The 25,744-nt window shown below is 39.7% G+C and overlaps 1 protein-coding gene across 3 annotated transcripts in view; it reads right to left on the reverse strand.

Annotated features, from left to right (window-relative positions):
* Positions 1–5,179: 5,179 nt before the first annotated feature.
* Positions 5,180–25,744, reverse strand: part of LOC134339692 (leucine-rich repeat transmembrane protein FLRT1-like) — a 234,315-nt gene continuing 213,750 nt past the window's right edge. For all 3 annotated transcript variants that reach the window (XM_063036403.1, XM_063036401.1, XM_063036402.1), the window contains one exon: positions 5,180–18,357. In XM_063036403.1, coding sequence (XP_062892473.1) covers positions 16,385–18,304 — 1,920 coding nt within the window. In that variant the 5' untranslated portion in view covers positions 18,305–18,357 and the 3' untranslated portion in view covers positions 5,180–16,384. The remainder of the gene's footprint in view (positions 18,358–25,744) is intronic.

Below are 25,744 nucleotides of genomic sequence, written 5' to 3' on the forward strand. Positions count from 1 at the left end.
TTGTCTTTTTAGTAGCAGTACGATGCAATACATAGTAATAAAAAAAAGTAGTGAGGTAGCGTATAATTTTTAAATAGAAGAGACATGCTGAGTGGAAGGAACAGTGTTACCCAGAGGTTAAGAGTTGGAAATAAATGCAGTTTTAATTGAATTGTTATGGGTTGGGCAGGTATCACAGTCCTAAAAGCTTCTTTTCCCAATCTTGCTGAAATCCTCAACTTAGTCCATATTTTTCCATTCCCAGATTTTAGAGCTACCTCCACACTTTCAGATACTTTTCTTTGCTGCCAGATCTCTGGAATTATCACTGCAATCCTAGTAGCTTCCCCAATGATTTTTATTTTATGTAGAGATATAGCCCTTCTGGCCCAATTACATCTATTTGACCAATAACCCTACTAACAAGCTCATCTTTGGAATGTGGGAGGAAACTGGAGCACCCAGACGAAACCGTGGGGAGAATGTAGAAACTCCTTACAGACAGTGGTGGGATTTTTATATCTCCCTCTTCAGTATTTCCAAATGGCTCACACTTGAACCCAAGAAGGTTCTTCTATTTATGTGCCAGTCTACTTTCAAATAGCATTTGATTTGAGTTGAGAGGGATAGAGTGGAATATTCATGTTGGCTTCCCAGAAGAGGAGAATTGATGCAATATTAGGAAAGAAGGTCGCTCAGAGATTTTGTTTCCTTTGAAACAGCGACCTTCCCGAAACATGATCACCATTGTAAAGGAGCCAAGGATGTGATTTGTTTCATTTTCATAATTTTGTACAAATAACTATCCTCGGAGTCTCTCTCGATAACCAACATCTTAAAAAAAATTTCCAGATAGCAGAATTGCTGTGCTCATTCTGCAGAATAAATTCAGCACCAGATCAAAGTGGTACACCTAACTGTGTTTCTGTGCAGGCAACAATTTAACCATGCCACTTAGAATATTTTCACTCCAGTTAGACTTACATAACATTCTGAGAATGATGGGATTATCAACAGACACTGGCTCTTTTACAACCATGTCTGGATTTCAGTAAGCTCTCCAGGCAATGCTCCTCTCTATCACTGCACTGATGACTATTCCATTAAAAAACGGACTCGTATATTATAATCCTCTATCTCCCACAACCCAAAAATTCTCCTTCACCATTCTTCATTACCATTTTCCCCCCTCACCTTATCTACTTACCTGCCCATCACCTCTCCCTGGTGCTCCTCTCCGTTCGCTCTCTTCCATGGCCTTCACTGCACTGATGACTATTCCATTAAAAAACATGACTTGAAAATTATAATCCTCTATCTCTCACAATCCAGATTCTACTTCACCATTCCCCATTCCCTTTTCTTCCCTTTCACCTTATTTCCTTACCTGCCCATTACCTCCCACTGGTGCTCCTCCCCATTCTCTCTCTTCCATGGCCTTCTGTCCTCTGCTATCAGATTCCCCCTTCTCCAGCCCTTTATCTCTTTCACCAATCGACTTCCCAGCTAATTACTTCACCCCCCCCACTAGGTTTCACCTATCACCTACCACCTTGTACTTCTTCCTCTCCACCCCCCCTCCCACTATCTTTCTCTGACTTCTCATCTATTTTTTTTCTCAGTCCTGATGAAAGGTCTCGGTCCCTTACTGTTTACTCTTTTCCATAGATGCTGCCTCGCCTGCTTAGTTCCTCCAGTACTTTGTATGTATTGCACAAAACTGATGATGTTTGAAAATATGGTGGAACTTCAGTTGAACTTCCAATGTCTTTAGTGGGGGATGATTGGAATCACAGAAGAGGGAGGTCAGAAATCCCAGGGAAACTATTGGGGGCTCTGGTGTTGCTACATAATTTGTGCAATAAAAATGCTACCTCTCAGATAAAATGGATTCCAGAGCGTAGTTGTTGATGAATAATTCAATTTACATATTATCTTGTTTCTTTTTAATTTTTCCACAGGTAAGAAGTCACTTCATACTGAAAGGTTTTGCAGACTTCTTTAAATTTAGCTCTTCCCCAGAAATCCTGCTGTGCGTGCCTGCAATGTCAAATTGTGTACAGACCAAGAAGCACATACCTATTTCCTGTACAGGTTATTTGTGGAGCTTTGCCCTATAGGTGTACAGCCAGCTGTGGACATGTATTCCTTAAGCACTCATTGTCAGTAATGTAGGCTTGAGATAAAATAATGGGTTTAATTTAGGTTTCCACTGCTAATCTGTGAGAGGATAGGAATTTATGCAAAAGCCTATTGAAGTGCTCCATTTATTTAAGGATTCTTTTGAAGTGAAAGTTGTATTCATTGATCTCATGGGCCTTTGAATGCTGAATAAATTCCGGGAACCAGCTAAGGCAGAGCTTCGCATGTTTCAGCAGCCACTGTCTTTCATTTATAGAGATGTCTGGCTTTCAGGAAGGCCACTGTTGAAATGGGAACACAGAAGAGGGCTTGGGTTTGAGAGATTCTTTAATGATGAGCGTTAGTTCTATTGAACAAAAAGTCTCTTACTTTTTTTTGATATTAGTATAGAAATTGTCAGCTTTGCCTCTGGGATGGTCTGAAAAATTACATACAGGATTGGGTTCGCAATATAAGACAAAAATTGGTGGCGGGACTGAGCAGGTCAGGCAGCATTTGTTAAGGGGAATAGACAAGTCGATATTTGGGTCAAGACCCTTCATCTGGACAGAACGAGGAGAGGGGAGTTAAGAGGTAAGGGGAATGGGTGGGCAAGAGCTGATTAGCAATTGGTGGATCCAGGTTAGAAAAGGAGATTGGCAGAAGGAAGTGTGCAAATAGTGACAGAGGCTGGAAGATGGGAGGTGGAGGCAATAAAGGGCTGTCTATGATGGAATCTGATCGGAAAGGAAAGAGGAGCAAGAATTAAAATGGAGGTGGAATGGGCGGATGGTAACAAGTGTGTGGGTGATGGCTAGATGAAGAAGGTGGAGGAGGAGGAGGAAGAAACTGCGTGATCAGGTGGGGAAGGGGCTATTGTCTGTATGAATGGTATGGACAAGTTTTTCACTGTACTCGTGAGGGGGTGGGGGTTATCGTCTCTATAGATGGTATCCAAGACAAGTTTTTCACTGTTGCTCGATAAATCTGATGCTAATAAACTAACTTACCAGTTTTGGCAGTTGCTGAATTGCAGTGGCTTGAGGTTGTCTGGGAGGCTGGAGTTGATGTGCTCATGACTAGCCTTTCAAAGCACTTCAGGATGACAGATGTCAGAGCTGCTGAGCAGTAGTCATTAATCTACCTTGCCTTGTTTTTCTTTGGCAGTGTGATGATAGTGGTCTTAAAGAATTGGGGAGCCTCAGACTGAAGTAGGGGGGAGGTTAAAGTTGTTTATGAATACTCCTGCAAGCTGGTCCATGCAGGATCTGAGGACGTGATTGGAAACTCCATCCGGGACTGTTGCTTTCTGATGGTACAGTTTCAGGAAAGCCAATCTGATATCCGCGTTAGTGGCTGTGGACTGATTGGAGGTTGGATACTTCCCACAAAAAGAGGTTAAAGAATTTGGAAAAATCTTGGAATTTATTTCTAAGTAAAAACAGCCCCTGATTAAAACAATATTGGTTGTCCTCTCAACATTGACATATTCCTGTTTAGTAAGGCCCTTCAGCCCATCATGTTCATGCTGACCATCAAATACCAATCTATAATAATCCCATTTACCACTACTAGGTCTTTAACCTACCATGCCTGGGTAATTCAAGTGTTTTTCCCAGACATTGCTTAAATGTTGGGAGAGCATCTGCCTGGACCACATTGTCAGCTAAATGGCTAGACCAAGATTGTGTTGTTGTAAATCGTCTTTTAAAATTGTCTATGATATAATTATTTCAGATTTATGAAGGAATTTCAAGCAGTTAGTTGACGGTGGTACATTCCTTCGTCGTGAAAAATATTTCTTCCTTTTTACCCTCTAATCTTGTTATTCTTTACCTCAAACCCTCTATTCCCCTAATTGTAGATAACAGAATGGGGAAAAGTTTCCTATTATCTCCTGTGTCTATGCCTCAAAGAATTTTGTCTCCCTCTCTCAATCTCCATTTGGCTATTTCTGCTTCAAGATGAACAATGTCTCGCTTGTCTAGTCTCTCCTCATAACTGGAACATTTTATCTCCGGCTACATCCTGTGCATCCTCTCCAGTGCAATCACGTTTTTCTCCGATGATGAGTAGAACTGCACACAATATTTTATGGGTCCTGAATTAATTCTGCAGATATAACATCAAAGATAAATTACCTGACACGAATGACCTTCCATGTCAGAACAGAGAGTGTTGGCCACTCTTGCTTCTCTTTCCATAAAGACATATTTTCCCCTCCATCCCACCCAACCAACCTTTCTCCAGTAATAAGCCATTAGCATTAAAAAGAATCATATCACAATGATAATCTTCTTTTAGCTACTGCAGTATTTGCTCTACTGTGCTTTTAATAATTTTTGTGCTAAATGGATAGGCCAAGAATGGTGTAGTTGTAAATGGTCTTTTAAAGTTGTCTATGACATAATTATTTTAGATTTATGAAGGAATTTTAAGCAGTTTAGTTGAAGGTTATGTTATATTACTTAGGAGTTGTGGGATTAACAGGGATGTAGCCCTCTGTCATAATTTAACTTACTGATCTGTTCAGTTCTGAAATATTGCCAAGCCTTCTAATGCACTTTCATACTGCAAGCCAAGAGCATTGTGTGGTTCTCTTGCTATGAACTGCACTTAGAAATGTACCCTGAATTGACTTAGTTTGAGCTGCAGCAGAGATTAACTTCCTTGGTAGATCTTAGAAACTCTGTCCAATTCTTTGGTTTTAATCCAGGTTCTGGTGCTTATTGTGGATGAAAAATGAAAGGCAGGAGTTTCACCGGAAAATGCTATTTCAGTGACTATGTAGATAAAGGTTCGACCGATTAAGATAATCAGTAAAATCCCTGTTTCTGTTCTGAGTTAGCTGATTATCACCTGACCCATACGTGGAGCAATGAAATTGGTTTATATGTGCCTCTGGTGAGTGAATTGGCTCCGGCTCGTTATGAATGTCTAGTGTCTTTTGCAGAAATGTGTGTGTGTATATGCGCGCTCATGTTGAGTTGGGTAAAGTACAAAACAGTTGAGGAAGAGGTTGAAGAACAGGTTCAAGAACAGTTCCTGCCCCTCAACCATCAGGCTCTTGAATAAAAGGGAATAACTACACTCACTTGCCCATCCATTGAGAAGCTCCCACAACCAATGATCTGACTTTAAGGACTCTTCATCTCATGTTCTCGTTATTTATTGCTGTTTATTTACATTTGCATTTGCACAGTTTGTTGCCTTTTGCACCCTGGTTGATCTTTCATTGATCCTGTTGTAGTTACTATTCTCTAGATTTGCTGAGTATGCCCGCAGGAAAATGAATTTCAGAGTTGCATATGGTGACATATATATACTCTGATGACAAATTTACTTTGAACTTTGAAGTCCCCTTTCAAAGGTTGAAGGAATGAACTCTTGATCTCCCAATCTACCTCATTGTGGTCTTTGCATTTATCTACTGGTACTGCACTTTGTCTGTAACTGATAGAATATATTCTGTCAACACACACAAAAAATATTGGTGAATGCAGCAGGCCAGGCAGCATCGATAGGAAGAGGTACAGTCGATGTTTCGGGCTGAGACCCTTCGTCAGGACTAACTGTTCTCCTTTTGTACAACCTCAATGCATTAATGTATGGAATAGTCTGTGTGGTTGGCATGCAAACAATTCTTTTCACCCAGCAGAGCACACAACATGTTGGAGGGAATCAGCAGTTTGGGCAATGTCTATAGAGGGAAGTTAGCAGCTATTGTTGCGGGCTGAGACCACTGTCCACAGAACAAGTGAGAATAACAAATAAATTAGCAATTACTTATCAAAATTATACTGTGTTTCTTGTGACGGCTTGGACACAGACATTTGCTGGAGACTCAGATGTCTGGGTCATCTGAATGTTCTCCCTGGTTGAGACAGACATTTCCAGTAGGGAAACATGAAGAACTGAAAAGGAGCAACAGACAACGTATTCAAATGCTGGGGGATCAGTGACTGTATCAGACAGCATCAGAGGTTCTGGTGCCTTCAAAAATGCAATCATAACTTGAATTGTTATGCCAACTTTAACATGGAAAAACATAACAAGACTTTTATAGACAAAATCTGAAACAAAAACCATGGAAAAAGATATTAAGAACCATGGGAGAAGTTATTGAGATAACTTGATCAAAGATAAAATTTTTATGAAACATAAGAGGCTTGGGAAGTTTATGGCACGGATAGCTGAAGGAGAAGTGACCATGCACCTCAGGACAAAATTAATGTCTTGGAAATTGGAGAGACATTAAAGGCTAGAGAGGTGTGGTTGGAGGGGCTGAATGGTGGCAGGCTTATGGAGGGAACTGAAATAGGAAAGCAAGAACTTTTGGGGTGACAGGTGAATGACAGCTATAGAAAGTAGTTAATTTTTCCGGTCGGTGAAATCTGTTGCCTTTCCACTAACACTGCCTGACCTGCTGAACATTTTCTATTTTATTCCATGTTTCTAGTATTTGTGTTATTTGCAAAATAGGCCCTTTCAGCCCTTTGAGCCGCGCGATCCCCTGATTTTAATCCTAGCTTCATCCTGGGACAATTTACAATCACCAATTAACCTACCAACTGGACTGTGGGAGGAAACCAGAGCACGCGGAGAATGTACAAATTCCTTAAAGGCAGCGGCGGAAATGGAACCCAGGTCGCTGGTACTGTGAAGTGTTACGCTAACCGCTGTACCACTGTGCCACCCATTGCAATAGTGGAGGTATTTGGAGAGGTGTAGGTCAGGCAGAACTTGACATTATATGGAGTATGAAGATGTGTTTTTGGATGAAATTAATGGGACAGAGTGTAGATGTTGACTGGGCAAAATTTAGAACATGGAGCAGCACAGCGCAGGAACGGGCTCTTGGGCCCATGATGTCTTAGATGGCACACTTTCTGGTTACGGCTGGATCGATATGAAAAGAACAGAGAGAAGCATTGTCAGATATGTCAAAGGCTACAGATGGTTTAGAAAAGGATATTTTCAACAATAGCACATTTTCCCAATCATCCTTACTCTCTGCTTTCCGTAGGGATTGATGTCTACTTCACTCCCTTGTCTACTCGTCCCTCCCCACTGATCTCCCTCTAGTCACCTATCCCTGCAAAGGAGGCAACACTTCACCTGCAAATCTGCCGGGGTCATCCACTGAATCCAGAGCTCCTGGTGTGGCCTCCTCTGTATTGGGGAACTGCTTCACCGAGCACCTTTACTCCATCCACCACAAAAGGTGGGATATTCAGGTGGCCAGCCATTTCAACTTGATTTCCTATTCCCATTCCCAATCTGATTTGTGCCATGATGAGGCCAATCTCAGGTTGGAGGAGCAATACCTCATATTCCATTTGGATAGACTCCAACTTGATGGCATGAAAATTGATTTCTCTAACTTCCAGTAATTTCTTCCCCCTTCCTCCTTTTCACTTTTTCCATCCCCATTCTTGTTTCCCACTTATGCCATGTCTTCTCACCTGACCATAGCTTCCCTCTGGTGCCCCTCCTCCTTCCCTTCTCTCCGATCAGATTCCTCCTCCTTCAGCCCTTTACTGCTTTCACCTACACCTTCCAGCTTCTTACTTCATTCCCCTCTCCCCTACCCATCCACCTTCCACTTGAACTGGTTTCACCTATCACCTACCAGTTTGTACTCCTTCCCGTCCTCTCACCTTCTTATCCTGGCTTCTGCCCCCTTCCTTTCCAGTCCTGAAGAAGGATCTCAGCCCAAAACGTTGATTGTTTATTTCCTCTACACAGATGCTGCTTGACCCTTTGAGTTCCTCCAGCATTTTGCATGTGGTGCTCAAGGCTTCCAACATCTGCAGAATAAGGATATTGTGCACTATATTCACAGAGAAAATAATTTATTCTGTACCCAGGTTAGAAAGTAGTAAAAAGGTAAAGTTCCTCCTTGTGCCTTGTTTGGCACATCAGGTGGCAACCTCGCTGTCTCTTTAGCGTTTTTCTGTTTTATGAGGCAGAGTTGCTCAACCCAGCACAGATGGAAGGTGTGCAAGGAGCCGGCCGGATTCGAACCCGGGACCACTCGCCCTGAAGTCCGGTGCGGACGCCACTTCACCACCAGCCGAACAGACGGGTTAGAAAGCCGGGAAATTTAAACATGAAGTAGGAGGAGTGAGATTTAGAAAGCACTCAAAGTTTAATGTTGTTGGAGAGGAAAGTAAGGTTGGAGACGGGTCAGTGAATGAATGACAGGAACTGAATGTGGCTTTTTTGGGGAGTTGGGTGATAATGCGCAGAGATTTCTTGCAGAACAAGAGAAACCACGACCACAAACCTACATTGATTTAACAACTTTTTAATGTAAGTGGAAGATACCTCATTTTACTCTGATCATCTACAAAATTTGGCAGCAGTGCTCCGATAGGAAAAAATATAACTGACAAAGCTAAGTTACCACTGATAGACACCGTCTGTATTTTCAAAAATTTTATTTTGAAGAGAACAAGGAAATTTTCACATTTGTATGTACAAGTAAAAGGTCAGCATGTTTCAGCTTGAACACACATTAACATTGAAATTTCAAGGCACCTACAAAAAGAGGCCAAAGGGCTTCACAATGCACTTTGGTTTTTTGTTTCTGAAAATCCTTTTTTCTCCTGTAGCAATTCTCCTCAAAAACACAGCAAGCCAACCCTAAACAATACGACATTCAGAGAATGAAAAAGGAGTGACCATTTTCTATATAACTATGATTGAGTTTAACTAATTAACCCGCTCCTTATGATTTATTGTCTTGATTAGGACATAATTATTCACACTGTACAGCAGATGCCAGAGCTAAGAATATTAATTCACCTTCTGAGAGTTAGCTCCTCTCAGTAAGGCAATATTTCTGCAGTTCCAGTATTTACCTCCACGTCCTTTTGAACTGCATTTCCATGTATTCATTCTTTGATCTTTAAGCTGAGTATGTAGATTTGACCAGTGTACTGGATACAGGCAATAATTCACCTTGTTTTTTTCATTATTCGTGGCCTAGTCCCCACTTAACTAATTTTAGGAATAATTTTGGGGCATTTCTTTGCCAGTGTTTTGATCAGAATGGTAAGTAGGTAAGTGATCTGAGGCCAAACTGTTTCTGCAGTCGGCTGCGTCTCCCAACAGTGACCACCATTTTATATTCTCACTGGATTTTCCTGCTACTAACATCAAACTCGTATCTTGCGACAGTGACAGAAAGAACATTTCATAAGCAAGACGTCACCTGAACCATGTATGCTCTAAGTAGGGATTTTTGCTTTAAGGTTTTAAGCAATTTCATCATCAGGAATTTGCCTGAAGTAGAGAATGGTAATTCTATTGGAGTTAAGGAAACATTTGTGCAAAAAGCACTTGCATGAGCAATTGATTCTGAATGATGCATGGCATGGACCTGAAAAGAATTTTGATTTGAAGTAGCACAGTGTACTGATTGGCCAAGACAGACTTTTGCTAATTTATAATGATCCTTTCAATGGCATTCCAGTGATAACGTTGCTTATATAAAAGCAGCAAATTATCAGGAGCCATTATTCTGCTAAAAACGAGAAATTAAATGTAGTAAAGCATTGTTTCTCAAAGGCATGCTTCCTTACTTTAAGTGAAACCCAAATAGGAAGGAGAAGAATAGAAAATCAGCAGTGTTCTGAGATTTGCTTTGTTGACATGAAGTGAAAATTTAAAAAAATATATACATAATGTTTAAATTTTGAGAACATGGTCATTGCTGGCAATGTAAATATTTATCGCACATCCCAATTTGTCCTCTCCCTTTGCTAGGCCAGAGAGCAATTAAGACTCAACCATGCTGAGGTGACAGCGCAGTTGACTAAAAGCCTAAAAGCTGTTACCCTCCATAAGGGATTTTAATGAACACCTTGGGTTTTCCAAAATGGTAACCGATTCAAAATTCTGGTGTAGTCTTTTTTTTCAATTTGGCTCAAATTTTCAAATAGCCCATAGGACAGAAGGCAGGGGTTTGGACCTATCAGGATTATTAGTCCAAATACTCAGTCATTATATTACCATGCGTTGCAATCCTAGTTCAACATAACTTCAACATAATTGGACACAGAAATACATGGAAAAATTAAATAATCAGTCTTAAAATAAAAGTTTGGTGTCTTAGCTACAACTCAGAAATGACCACATAGTCTGCAAAGTAATTAAGACTTTCTGTAGTGAGAATGGAAGGTGACTAACCCAGATTCTGTCTGGGTAGCCTCCAACCTGATGGCATGAACATTGACTTCTCAAAATTCCAGTAATTGCCCCCCCCTTCTCCTTCACCGTTTCCCAGTCCTATTTCCCTGTCTCACCTTATCTCCTCACCTATCCATCACATCCCTCTGGTGCTCCTCCCCCTTTCCTTTCTTCTATGGTCTGCTGTCCTCTCCTATCAGATTCACCTTTCTCCAGCTCTCTATCTCATTCATCAATCAACTTCCCAGCTCTTTACTTCACTCCTCCCCCTCTCCCGGTTTCACCTATCACCTACCACCTTGTACTTCCTCTCCCCCCACCTTCCTACTCTGATTTCTCTCCTTTCTTTCCAGTCGTGATGAAGGGTCTCGGTCTGAAACGCTGACTGTCCACTCTTTTCCATAGATGCTGCCTGACCTGCTGAGTTCCTCCAGCATTTTGTGTGTGTTGCTTTGGATTTCCAGCATCTTCAGAGTTTCTTGTGTTTCAGATTCTCCTTGGTACTTTTTAGTGCATGGGTAGGGATTTTAAAAGACAATTATTAATTTAATACTTTGTTTCAAAGTTAATTGCTGCATGGAAAGAGTAAAGATCTTTTTCTGTGAAATCCTAGTGCCAAATGCTATAAAAGGACAATTTGTGCAATGGGGAATACCAACTGAGTCATATAATATAATTTTTTGCAGGAATATTTTGATCATAATTATCTTTGCCATTATAGTTTTACCATGCACACAATTGTTCATGTTGTTGGAAATGAAGAAAGACAATAAAGGTAATTATTTAGAATTTGTAAAGATTGTTACTTATGAATTAAATATTGATTTTGTGACACTTCAAGGTTGGGTTCATGTGAAGTGAATTTTATATAAAGCAAATTATCAGGTTGTTAGGCACTGAACTAAAATGATGGTGATATGTCTGAGTAGGTAGATGGCGCATTCTCTGAACACTGGAGATTTTACATTTTCGATGATGAGATTAGAAGGTTATAGAAAAACATCCATAATTTAGCTTTCTGATCGGTAATGCTTTTCTATTTCAGAGTACACATGTAATGCCCATGATGGTGATCAAACAGTACAAGATTGGCCTGTTGAAGAAAAACACAGTATTATCTACCCTTTCAAGGAATAATGAGAGAAGTGGGGAAGGGTTTTTTTGGCGCAGAGCAGTACGGTAGCAGAACACCGGCAGGGAGTTGACGGAGATTTTTTTTCAACACAATAACTTGCATTTCAACAACAATAACTGCACTAACATTGTAAAATGTCCCAATGTCTTATCAAACAACCAAGGATAGAGCATGTGACAAATAGTTTAGCCAAACAAGTAGCTCTTAGGGAACATTTTAAAGGAGGATACAGAACTCCAGAGACTGAGATATTTAGGAAGAAAGGCTTAATGATCAGGAAAGGATGAGTGAATGAAACACGTTTTAGGGGCTTGTTTTGTCATTCTGATTTCAGTTAATCATAAATCTGAGTATGTGAGAAATCTGTGTTACTCCTGAAAAGTTGATTCTGATAGGACATAAATCCCTTTTGCAGTTTTATTAATTACTTATCTATTTATGGAGATACAGTGCAGAATAGGCCCATCTAGTCCTTCGGGCTGTGCCGCCCATCAACCCCCCCAATTTAACTCTTGGTCATTGTAAATTGGGACAATTTACAATGACCAATTAATCTACCAAGTGATGTGTCTTTGGACTGTGGAAGAAAATCAGAGCACCCACGTGCAAGAGCATACAAGCTCCTTACAGGCAGTAGTGGGAATTGAACCTGGGTTGCCTGTACTGTAAAGTGTTGTGCTGCCCTGTATAGACTTCCAAATGAAGTTCTGTTCGAGGACACCATTTTAACTTGTATGACATTAGGGTGATGACTTCTTGTTTTACTACAGTTCATGTAAGGCCATGGGCAAAATTGAATTTTAATTATTTTGGATCAAGGAGTACTTTTCTTACTTCAACTTGTACAAGTGTTGAATCATGAGATTAACGTTCCACGGTGCTGTGCTGGTGTATGTAATCGGGCATTGGCTGAATTCCTGATGCTGTGCCCTGAATGGTAACTAAATGGATAATGTAACAGTGCAGACATTATTGTTTTGCTGTAGGAAGAAAGGTTAGAGAGGCCAACTAAAGAATTAAGCAACCACCTTCGTAGCTGCATAGCATGTTGGGAGATAAATATCTGTACCTTTTTGAACCAAAGTGTCTGTCGGAGAAACAAAGTAATAAATTTTAACACGTGTATAAATTAGTCATGTTTTCCACTGCATTGAGACATGGACTTTTAAAGGGTCTCCCAAACAAAGAAATATAATTTAAAAAAACCCTTCACCTTTTTTCACTTTTTCCCTCTACCTATGTAACTGAGCAATGGTGTGCTTGCTACTTCTCTTGGTGTTTGTTTGCAATCCCAGGGTAGAGATACCTTTAAGTAAATTTTACAGACCTATCACAAAAGTTCCTTATTATTTACTTTTCTCTAAGAAGGCCAACTTGGTAACTTGCTGGAGCATGTAAAATGTATTTTTAATATATTTAACTGATGGAGGACCATTTCTCTTGATGGCATTAAACTTGAAAGGTTATGAGGTAAAAGTATTAGTCAAAAGTGGTGACATATTATAATAGTTTCTTCTACAGTACTTGCACTAAAACCACCTTTTCTTAGCCAGTAGTTTGGTATTTACACGCAGTGGCCACTTTATTAGGTACACCTGTACACTTACTCTAATCAGCCAAACATGTGGCAGAAACACAATGCCTAAAAGCATGCAGACATGGTCGTGAGGTCCAGTTGTTGTTCAGACCAAACATCAGAATGTAACTAAAGTGGCTTTGATGTGGAATGATTTTTGGTGCCAGGTGGGGTGGTTTGAGTATCTCAGAAATTGCTGATCTCCTCGGATTCTTAAGCATATACTCTAGAGTATAGAGAAGGGTGCGGAAAACAAAAAGACATCCAGTGAGTGGCAGTTCTGAGGGTGAAAACGCCTTGTTAATGAGAGAGGTTTGAGGAGAATGGCCAGACTGGTTCAAGCTGGCAGGAAGGCGACAGCATCTCAAATAACCACACGCTACAACAATGGTGTGCAGAAGAGCATCTTGAACCTTGAAGCGGATGGGCTACAGCAGCAGACCATGAAGTGGCCACTTCATTAGGTACAGGTGGTACATAATAGAGTGGCCACGGAGTATATAATGTCGCCAGGGTCAGCTTTGCTGAATTGACAAGGTTGAGAATGCTGAATGTTCAGTCCTACATGTAACATTGAAGTGGATAATTATTCACGGTTGTCTGCTCAGAACAGTTTGTTAATCAGTCTGGTGGAAGTATTGGCAGTTTTCCTGTTTTTTAGAATGATGCTGCAAAGATTGCTGGTGGCTCGTTTTTCTCATTTTGAAAATGTATCGCTCTGCAATGAGGTGTGCTCTCACTTTAAAGCTGTAAATGTACATCTTTCCCAAATAATGGCGCAGTGGATTAGAATCAATATTTTGTTTTATGCACTCTACTGCCTGCATGGACTGCGCACTGCATTTTAATTACATTCTGAGTGGTTGAGACAAATGCTTTGTGTAACATTTGATTTAAGTGAAGCATTTTTAACAAACATTTTAATTTGAGGATCTATTATAATTCTGACTCTTCTGAGGCGTAAAGTATAAATGCCAACATTGCTGCGGTAAGCAGGTTATTTGAGTAGTTCTGCTTTCATCTGGTCCGACTGGTGCGACAGTCAAGATGATCTGAAGCTATCAGGTGTATATTTAAGTAGTTAAAGTGCAGAATGTTCAGCCTATCTGGAATGAAAATCTATATCCTACTAGTGTAAAAATCTTCCTATTATATTTTGTCAATCTTTTTTAAATTCCATTTCTGAAAGTAATTTAGAAGTGTTGGGTTTGGTGGGAGGTTGCAGTGGGGAAAGATACAATCAAACAATGTAATCAATATTCTCATTAAAATTCTCTAATTTAAAATAAATCAGTATTTTCTGGTTACTTAGATACAAATTAGAACTGTGAAATGACTGCAAAAGGTGAGATGATGTAACTACAATGACCATAAGGAGCAAAATTAGGCCATTTGGCCCACTGAGTCTGCTCTGTCATTCCATCACCTTTCTCAATCCCATTCTCCTGCCTTCTCCCTGTAATCTTTAACATCCTTACTAATGAAGAACCCCTCAACCTCTGTTTGAAAATACCCAATGACTTGGCCTCCACAGCCATCTGTGTCAATAAATTGCACAGATTCACTGCCGTCAGGATGAATAAATTCCTCCTCATCTCTGTTCTAAAGGGACGTCCTTGTATTCTGAGGCTGTGCCCTCTGGTCCTACACTCCCGCACTATAGGAAACGTCCTCTCCACATCCACTCTCTCCAGATCTTTTAATATTCAATATCACATCATCATTAGTGTGGAAATATGATCTCGATAACAATATTTAAGGTCATAAAAATATTAGAGTATTTTACAGTTTAAGGAGAATTTCTTTAAAAAGTCAGTTGTGACTTGCTAATCGTGCTTAAAAATTATTCACTGGCAAACTTTTAGATAATCTTCATATTATTTCTGTTAATCATCAATCCAGGGTATTACTGTACCTGCTAGGTAGAAAAGTTTGAGGCTATCAACTCAAATGTTCAGGAAATCTTGTCACTAATAAACAGGAATAAAATTAACACTGTTTGGAACAGAAGGTGCTTTCAGTAAAGATGTATACATTTCCTGAAAGAATTCTCAGTACATAAAAATGCATTTCTGGATGATCACCATAGAAAGGGACAAAAATCCAACATTACAATGAGGAAGATGAGCCTCCAATGCTTAGGTTAGCAGTAGATAATACACGCGCAGCTCTGGTATATTGAAACATTTCCATTAGAAGCATCACCTTTTATCACTGAAACATATTTAACACCAAGCCTTGGGTGTGCTTCAGTTTAAATGTGTTCTTTTCACAACATTCGGACTAATTTATTTTATGAAGAAAGTTTTTAACCCTTTGAACATTTAGTTTTACTAGTCACTTCAGAAATTATATTGTTTTCCTCAAAATTAAGGAGCTTTTATAAAAAAGGCAGGGCGTTTCACTTAATGCAGATAATTTGTCAAAACCGAATTCACCGTGACGTTAATTATTCTGCACTTTGTATTATGGAAATGTAACTACAGAACAAAACTAAGGCTTGGAAATTATTCAAATAAATTGCAAATTTTTCTATTGTGTCTAAATTTGTTTTAGTTGCAGCTTTTCCTGCAATAGTTCTTAGAATTAAGTTGAGAGAATCAATGTCATGACAGGTCAGATAACCATTTGGCTTCTCATTTAAGGACATATAATTCATGGTCTAGGTGCACAAATATCTAACTTGATTTTTTAAAAAATGTTTTAGCAAAACTGTCTTCAAAAGTAACTATGATATTCTGTCTCTTTTCCCAATTATGATAATGTCCTAAAACAGCACCACAAGCAACACCATAAAGAACTAAATATTTTAAAACTAATTTTCTGTTTTAAAACACCATTGCAGAACAGAGGGAAACAAAACATCAACAGATGATACCACTGGAAGTATGGGGAAATTTAAATCCTGCACAGAGAAACAGAACTTTTATATATATATATATATATATGTATGTATGTATGCACATATGTTTTGCTGAACCATATGCAGTAAATCTTCAACATGGTGGGAAAAGAACGCATTGCTAAAAGAATTTCTACATTGTTTACTTGTTTGATACTAAAACATTTCTGAGTCTTTAAAATGCCTTATGATTCCAGAGTAGGCTGTTCATTCTTTATCCCACTTCTAACCAAAATGCGAAAGAAAGAATGGCTTGAATACAATTAGGAAGCTGTGTTTTCTTTCTAAATATCCAGCTTTTTTAATCTTTTAAGCATATTAAATATAAATTATATGACAAATGTACAAAATATTGTGCCAGACATTTACTGCTGGACTTTGTGTTTTGTCCCTAATGGTTTTTATGATCTTTTTTGTAAATATCTTTTGTTTGCAGTGCATTGAAGATGAAAAATGCCGTAAAGCATCTCTGCAATCACGTGTAAGAGTATTCAGCATCTGGTATCCCACCGTCTCTGTAACCTCGGTTACTGCCAAGTGCTGTTCTATGACTGTTCTTGTAAATACTTGTCCCATTGGATGGAAATATGGTGTGGATCACATAGTCCTCCTTCGGTCGTTGTTGGTTGTTGAGTGGTATCATCTGAAACCCACTCCCTCGGATTTCTAAAATGGAATTGTCTTTTTTCGTTCCTGCCTCTGCGTAGTCATCCTTTTTCCTACAGCCTCTGTTGTATGGTTGATCCTGTGAGAAAACATTCCGGTTGTTGTTGATGTAACAGCAGAACGCTGCAAGGACGACAACAATGAATACTAAAGCTGATGCGCCTCCAATAATACCAGCCAGGGGTAGGACTCCTTGGTCTGATTCTTCTTGCTCCCGGTTTAATGTTGTGGTCGGGCTATACAGATCAGCAGTCTCTGCTTTAGCACAGACCGGAGTCTCGTCTCTTACGTAGAAATTGCTGGCCTCCATTGTAACCATGCAGATGATGTAGGTCGACTTGGGCTCAAGGGCTGTGAGAAGATATTCAGTTTGGTCTCCTTGTACCAAGGTTTCAGTGATGGATCCAACTGACGGATTATGGTCGAGTCTCAGCCAACTAAGCCTGAAGGAAGTGACTGGCAACATTGCCCTCCATGTTATGCGAATGCTGTCAGCTGTTAAAGGCATTACATTGATGATTATTGGTTTTGTTCCTGACCCTCCTGACAAGGGATGGTCTACAGTCAAATCTGGTGACTTCATGTTTGGCTGCCTTGGTTTATATGTGAAATGTAATCCTTGAGTGGCAGTTACTGTATGTATGATTGGGGTTGTCTTTGGAGCTGGATTGCCACCACGTAAACATTCATTCATTTCTGTTTTGATGTCTTTGACCGCCATTCCTCGAACTTTTTCGGGACCTTGGCACATCAACCCCCTCACGTTGACATGAAACGCTGTTGTTTGCAGCCAGTCTCTCAGCCACATCATCTTGCAGCCACAGTACCAAGGGTTGTTGCGTAACAGCAGCTGACTCAAGTTGACCAAGTCGTCGAAGACTCCTTTGGGCAAACTCGTTAGGTTGTTGTTCGATATGTCTAGTCTCTGTATCTGCCTCATTTTAGAAAAAGCATTGGGTGGAACATAGCTAATGAGGTTATCCTGAAGATACAGCTTTTGTAAATTTGAACTGGGAAGATTTGTTGGTGGAAAACTCAGGGAGTTTCTGATCAGTGAAAGTTCAGTCAGATTTTGCAGCCTGCTGAAAGTTTCATCTGCAATTCTTTGATTAGCTAAAAGGTTACCATCCAATACCAAACGCCTCAAGTTGACTAAACCTTTGAAAGCATATTGTGGAATGGTTGCAATCCGGTTGTCATCCAATCTCAATTCCTCCAGTGTTTTCGGAAGACCAGTCGGGATGCTGCTCAGGTGATTCCTCGATAGAAAGAGCAGTTTGAGGTGCTTACTGTCAGCAAAAGCATCTTCCTCAATACTAACTGTGGACACTGAGTTGTCATCCAAATGTAACTTTTCCAGGAGAGGAATCCTTGCCAATGCGTCATGGGTAATGGCCCTAATGTTGTTGTCTTGAAGGTGCAACTCTCTGAGTGATCTAGGAAGGTTTATTGGAAACTCGTCTAAAGAATTTTCATAAAGATAAATCACTTTTATATTCAATAGATACTTCAGTTTGTTTGGGATCCCGGCATTGTTAATCTGGTTATTTTGCAGGAAAAGTGTCGTGGAGTCTTCGGGTATTTTGGCAGGAATGGATGTCAATCCCCGATCATTGCAGTAAACGAATCCATTGTCACACCGACACATCGAAGGACAAGCTGATAAAACACTTGGCATCAGTAGTGTTGGTATGGTAGCGCAGAACAACAAACAATTTTTGAAATCCATTGTTTGAAGTGATATTCAGAGGTTGGTAATTTATATTTCTGTCGGCTTATAATCTGCAGGGTAGGAGAAATTAGAAAATGCATGTTAGTTAACGAACAATAATTCTTCTCACCCTTACAAGATGACAGTTTTGTAATTTCATTTTTCATAACTAATGGTTGCAAATCCCTTGTACACTGAATTGGCTGTCTACACTAATGAACAATGTTGTAATTGGAGGTGGATTATTAGTGTCACACGTACTGAGATACTGTGAAAAACTTGTCTTGCATTACTCTTCATACATATCAGATCATTACACAGTGCATTCAGTAAAACAAAAGCAGAATGCAGAATACAGTGCAGTGTAGGTAGGCAATCAGGTGCAAGATCATAATGAGGTAGACTGCGAGGTCAAGAACCCTACTAGGGATTCAGTTGTCTTTTAACAGCAGGGTAGAAGCTGTCTTTAGTGAAGCTCACTGCTAAAGTGCGCTTTCCTTCTGTCAATAAACTTGTTGAAGACGTATAAAGGCTTATTTACCCACCATTAGAAACATTATTTTCTCAAATCTTTTGATCTGTTGTCAGATAGTGGCTTAAAGTGAACAGTATGTGATCATGCAAAGCCAAGACAGAGTTATTACTCTCCAGAAATTTGCGCGGTGGTATAAAATGCCATAAATTAAAACTTTACATTCCTGGCATTTACATCTGAAAATTAATGTGGCGAACTAATTTTACCAGGTAATGACAAAATTCCTTAAGGTTAAATATAAATAAAAGATTTGATCGAAATCAAGGATTTCTAATTAAGAGTTCTTCTTGCTGTTCTACTAAGTTAAGCTTTTTTTCCTGAAACGAGAACACATGTTTTTCCTCAGCAAGTGTTATTTCTGGGAGCCTGATCCTTTCATGAGGTTGTATTCACATTGAGTTCACTTTGGAGTTAAACACTTGCCTAGTCAATTAGAAAAGATTCCCATCTCAGTTCACACCTGTACTTGGACAACGATAGATATAAATTCATGAAAATTGGAGGTTTCGGTCGCAAAACATATTAATTTTCAGATTAGATGTTAAAAATAATTATATTTATTCCAAATGGAATTGTTTTTGGTCGTGCTATTAACATTTACAACATGCTTGAACTGTTTCTGTAGTTTCACGAGTATTTTTGACACTAATTCAAAGCTGTCTGTGCGTGGATTTGACCTGATTGATTTTCATGGACGAGGTCACAAGTGGGGTGAATTACAAACATCTGTTTCTGTCACTTATTACCGGGTGAGAAGGAAGATACTGTTTCTTCGTTGTGTACAACTATATAATAATTTTGGTCTGCTTGTATTTTGGGAGAAGTTTGGAGGAACAACATGGAAGGATTATTTATAAAATTTCATCACAATCCTGTAATTAGTTACAGGCTTGTAACTTGGTTCACGGAATGTTGTATGAAATGCCAAAAGTGTAAAATATCCAGGTATCCCATATCAGAATTCATAAATGCATATTGTCCTCTGTTTTAATTAACAACGATTGATTGAGAGTTATGTAAACTTGATCATCCTCTTCGTTTTGGGAGCTTTTTAATTCTCCTATGTTTTAGTTCATGATGCCTCAAAATTAGAACACAAGTCTATGTTTCCACTGGAAAATTCATTAACACCGTTTATTTGTTTGAAAGTATTATTTTATTAAAAATTTCAAATATATAAAGTATATTTATTATTCAGGCAACTTCCCCCCTTCCTTTCCAGTCCTGAGGAAGGATCAAGGGCCGAGGCGTCTACAATTTATTCATTTCCATAGATGCTGCTGAGTTCCTCCAGCGTTTTGTGTGTGTTAGTTCTGATTTTCAGCATCTGCGGGCTTTTTCGTGTTTATAGTATATGCATTCTCACGGTTCTCAGCACTGCCACACAAGAGATATTGTTATATCTACATTATGTTCAGTTTTCCTTTTCATTGATTCCCTGTGGAAACAATCTAAGGATTTTTTAAAACATTGGTTCCAGCTCCATAAAACTGTTCATGGCAGCTGCACCACTCTTCAGTGCACCCCCCAGTATGTATCATAGACCATGGAATGTGGCAGTCTGCAGCATTCGATGGTGGACGTCTCGTTGTATTGGAAAACCAATAAGTTTTATGTCGATCTTTCACAGAACTGATCATCTTTGACAGCAGTTGATGGTTCTGTCAAAGTGTGCCCTTGAGAAACATCCAAAGAGCACAGAGTACTGTGCTATACAGCTGCCTGCTTCAAACTTCCAAAGAAATCACTGAATCTCTTTCCAGACAGATGCACATTCCAGAAGTAGATAGATGATGTCTCATCCCCAGCACAACTGCTTCATGGGCAGCATAAGGTGACGCTGAGTCTCTGGCTGTGCAAGAAGGATTTGCCAGAGAACGATCTTCTTTCTTATTATAGTCATAGAAAAGTACAGCACAGAAACAGGCCCTTTGGCCCGTCTAGTCCAGGTCAAAACCATTTAAGCTGCCTACTCCCATCGACCTGCATCGGGACTACAGTCCTCCATACAAGAGAAGATTGGATAGGTACCATCCATGTACCTATCCAAACTTCTCTTAAACATTGAAATCAAGCTCACATGCACTACTTGTGCTGGTAGCTCGTTCTACAATCTCACCACCCTCTGAATGAAGATGTTTTCCCTCACGTTCCCCTTAAATTTTTCACCTTTCACCTTTAAATCATGATACCAGCTAAGATAATGTTTTACTTCTATATTGCTTGTTTGAATGTTCTATTAATGAGGTATTTTGTCCTACGGTCTTGACGGATTCCCATATCACAAACATGAGAAAGTCTGCATATATTGGAATCCAAAGGGACAACACACACAAAATGCCAGAGAACTCAGAACTCAGTTGATGTTTCAGCCCGAGACTCTTCTTTGGGACAGAAAAAGAAGAGGGAAGATGCCAGAATAAGAAGGTTGGAAGGGGAAGGAGGCTAGCTGGAAGGTGATAGGTGAAGCCAGGAGGGTAGAATAGGTAACGGGCTGGAGAGGAAGGAATCTGATAGGAGAGGAGAGTGGATCTCAGGAGAAAGGGAAGGAGGAGGGGACCCAGGAGAAGTAATAGGCAGGTAAAAAGAGGTTAGTGGTCAGTGTGGGGAATAAGGAAAGGTGGGGGGGGGGATTTTTTTTTTAACCAGGAGAAATCAATATTCATGCCATCGAGTTGGAGGCTACCCAGATAGAATATAAGGTATTGCTCCTCCACCCTGAGGGTCGCCTCATCTTGGCACAAGAGGAGACCATGGACTGACATGACAGAACGGTGATGGGAATCAGAATTAAAATTGTTAGCCACCAGGAAGTCCCGTTGTGGCGGATGGAGGGGAGGTGCTCGACAAGGCGTTCCCCAATTTACAATGGGTGTCACCAATGTAGAGGAGGCCACATTGGGAGCACCAGACATAATAATAATAGATGGCCCCAGCAGATCTGCAGATGAAGTGTTACCTCACCTGGATCCTCATAGGTTTTCCTACTGTGCCTATGGACTGTTCTTTGTAAATCGATGCCTCACTGAGTTATGGTCAAACATCTTCTTTGAAGCAAGATTTGCTGAGAGTGGCGGGTGGTAGGATGCAATCCAACTGAAAGGTAGTTTTCAATACACCTGAGCATGCAGTAATACTTGGTATCTGCCAGGTCTCAGAATTTACTGCACCCAACAATAATGAGTTTATTGTTATTATTCATCCCTGAGCTTGTTCTACGTTGGTGTGCCACTATATCATACCTGTTCCTCAGCCACAATCATGCTTATCTGTCGCGGCAGCAAAAGCCCTGATAGATTACTTCCCTGCTGTGTTGAACAATGAACGATCTTGCATTCAATTTCTCCTTGCTGCACTAATACGTGGAATCTTTCTCTTTCTTTGTAACATCAATTCCCTTTATGATTGGAGAGGGAGATTGGAAATCTGGTGGAGTGGTGCCACAACGGCAACATCTTACTCAATATCAGCAAAGCCAAAAGGCTGATTATTGACAACAGGAGGAAGAAATGAGAGGTCCATGAGCCATTCGGGGATAGAAGTGGAGACGGTCAGTAACTTTAAATTCCTTGGCTTAGTGACTTCAGAGGATCTGTCCGAGGACCAGCATGTGTGCCATTTCAAGGTCTGCATGGCAGCGCCTCTACTGTTTTTTAGGGGTGGCATGTCATTTAAAACTTTGACAAACTTCTACAAATGTACAGTGGAGTATCCTGACTGGTTGCCTCATGGAAGCACCAATGCCCAAGAATGGAAAAGCCTATCAAAAGTAGTGGATGTAGCCCAGACTGTTACAGACAGAGCTCTCCCCACCAGTGAGCACATTTACATGGAACTCTGCCACCATCAATCACCAAGGACCTCTACCATCCAGGCAATACTGTCCTCTCGCTGCTGCCGTCAGGAAGAAGATACCACACCACCAGGTTCAGGAACAGTTAATCCCCTACAACCAGTGTGGGTTACTTCACTCACCTCAACACTAAGTTGATTCCACAGCTTATAGACTCACTTTCAAGGACTATAATACATGTTCTCGTTATTTATTGATTGACTATTTGTTTCTCTGTATTTGCACATTGCTTGTTTGTCAGTCTTAGTGTGTAGTTTTTCATTGATTCTATTGGGCATTTCTGTGTTCCTCTGTGAATGCCTGCAAGAAAATGAATCTCAAGATAGTATATGGTGACGTATTTCGATTAAAAAATTTCACTTTGATTAGGCCTCAGTTTTATATACTAACAGGCTTTCATTTATTTTAATTCACACAACTTGTACAAATTGTAAGGTGTGTGATTCTGGAAGAGAATTTATGATGACATTTGCTTGGCAGTTTAGACCTTTAACCTTTGGTTAATACCATGAAGAAAATGTACAATTAATTTTTTTGTAGAAATATAACTGTTATCAATGCTGAGGATCCCTTGGGGGATCTGGAATTTGATCGCAATTTTTACTCAAGATATTATGTGAAGAATCTATTTAAAAACATTTATCATTCGCTTGTTTGGCAGAATTCTGCTCTGAATTAAGAGTCTGTGGACGGAGTCTCCGTGGACTTCAATTCAGGATGTTATTTGCTTGTTTTTATTGTTTGCATGGTTTGTTTTTTTTCCCCCCTCTGCACACTGGGTGTTTGACGGTCTTTTTTAATGGGTTGTTTTGGGTTTTTTTTTGTGGCTGCCTGTAAAGAGACAAATCTCAAGGTTGTGTAATGTATACATACTGTGATAATAAATATACTTTGAACTTTAACAAGCTGTATTATATTCAACTGCAGACTGCTGTAGCATTCGCGGACTCAGGGCCTGCCTTGGACTATTTTTCTTTTGTGTGACTATATTTTATTGACACCTTGAGTGCTACATGTGCTTTGTGCTGTGTGTAACTGTAGGTACTGTGTTTTGCACCTTGACCCCAGAGTAACACTATCTTGTTCGGCTGTATTCATGTATGGTTGGATGACAATTGAACTTCAACTTGAATTTGAATATTATTCCCAAATGTCGAGGTCAAGTTTGAATCCTGTGTGCCTTCTTGGCTCAGCTGTGAGACAAAACAGCCTTGTGCAAAGAAGTGGCGTTAAATTGGTTCTGTGAAGTTAAGATTCTCTGCTCTCCTAAATTATTCCCTTGAGAAGTAATATTTGTTCCACCACATTTTAAACCTCAGAAGGATGGTTCCTTGGATGGGAGTATGGAGAATTGTAACTTAGAAAGTGAAGTGTAACGAATGTATTTTATTACAATACTTTAAAACAAATATGGCCTTTACAATAGCTTAAATTTATGTGGCAATTTTCTCTGATCCTTCTCCTCCTCTACCGTAAACGTGTCTGACAGGGTTCAGATTTATTTTGGCTTCATGGCCTTAAGCTTTGAGTATCTTTGTTCCCATGCATTATCTTTTTAAAGGCACCAATGAAGTGCTAATGGTGCTTTAAACACTTGTTTTGAAGATATTGAGTATCAATGTCAGTAAAGGAACTCTAAGAAAGTTTGAAAGGTTTATGTATGTTTATTTTTTGCTTCTATTGAGTCAGGTTTTCTGGGGTTTCTCTTTCACACCGGGACATAAAACTTTGTTTTTTTAAACTTTCTGGCCTGTATTTTAATATAAAGGTATATTAATACCTTAAAACCTGTATATAATAATATATATAGTGTATAACAACATTCAAATTAAATATATTATCGAAATACATGTAAGTTGAGTGAACTTGGTCTTTTCTCCTTCGAGCGACGGAGGAGGAGAGGTGACCTGATAAAGGTTTTAAAGATGATGAGAGGCATTGATTGTGTGGATAGTCAGAGGCTTTTCCCCGGGGCTGAAATGGCTAACACGAGGGGGCATAGTTGTAACGTGCTTGGAAGTAGGTACAGGGGGATGTCAGAACTAAGTTTTTCACACAGAGAGTGGTGGGTGTGTGGAATGCACTGCCAGCAGCGGTGCTGGAGCTGGATACAATAGGGTCTGTTAATAGACACTTAGATAGGTACATGGAGCTTAGAAAAATAGAGGTAGGGAAATTCTACGCAGATTCTAGAGTATGTTACAACATGTGGGCTGAAGGGCCTGTAATGTGCTGTAGATTTTCTATGTTCTATGTCATCATCTGCAACCCTGAGATTCATTTTCTTGTGGGCATTCACAGTAGGTACAAAGAAGCACAATAGGACCAATGAAAACATGTATACAACAGGGACAGGCAAACAACCAATGTGCAAAATTGTGCAAATACGGGAAGTAAATAAGTAAGAAGTAATAAATATTGTGAACGTGATTTGTAGACTTCTTGAAAGTGAGCCAACAGATTGTGGAATCAGTTCAGTGTTGAGGTGAGTAACATTATCCATGCTGGTCCCGATGGTTGAAGGGTAATGTTCTTCGCATACCAATAAACAGTAAGGACACTGAGTTGGAGAGGTTTTATCATGTCTTATAGTTTTGGAGAAATTCATCTATTCCTTGCAGAATATAGATGCTGCATGACAGTGTGTGTTACTGCTTCCAAATTATATTCAAATGTTTTTTTATGAATTGGAATGTTCATCCAGTAGATAAACCAATGGCTAAGCATTGTTGTTGTTTCAGCAATTGGTTTTATTAACATTTTGATTATGTTACGTTGGAGGAAATGATGAAGAGGAATAAGGGGGGATAATAATATGATTAGCCTTGGTAGTGTAGCGGTTAGCATGATGAATGCAGGCAATGGAGTTTGGAGTCCTCACCATGACTTCATGGGTTTCTTCTGGGTGCTCCAGTTTCCTCCCACAGTCCAAAGACGTACCGGTTAGTAGGTTAATTGGTCATTGTAAATTGTCCCATGATTAAACCAGTGTTAAATGTTATTGATTTATTTTTACTTAGCGACACAGCGTGGAATAGACCCTACCAGATCTTCAATCTGCACTGCCCAG

Source organism: Mobula hypostoma, chromosome 30 (genome assembly GCF_963921235.1).
Source record: "Mobula hypostoma chromosome 30, sMobHyp1.1, whole genome shotgun sequence".
Taxonomy (NCBI): Eukaryota; Metazoa; Chordata; class Chondrichthyes; order Myliobatiformes; family Myliobatidae; genus Mobula; species Mobula hypostoma.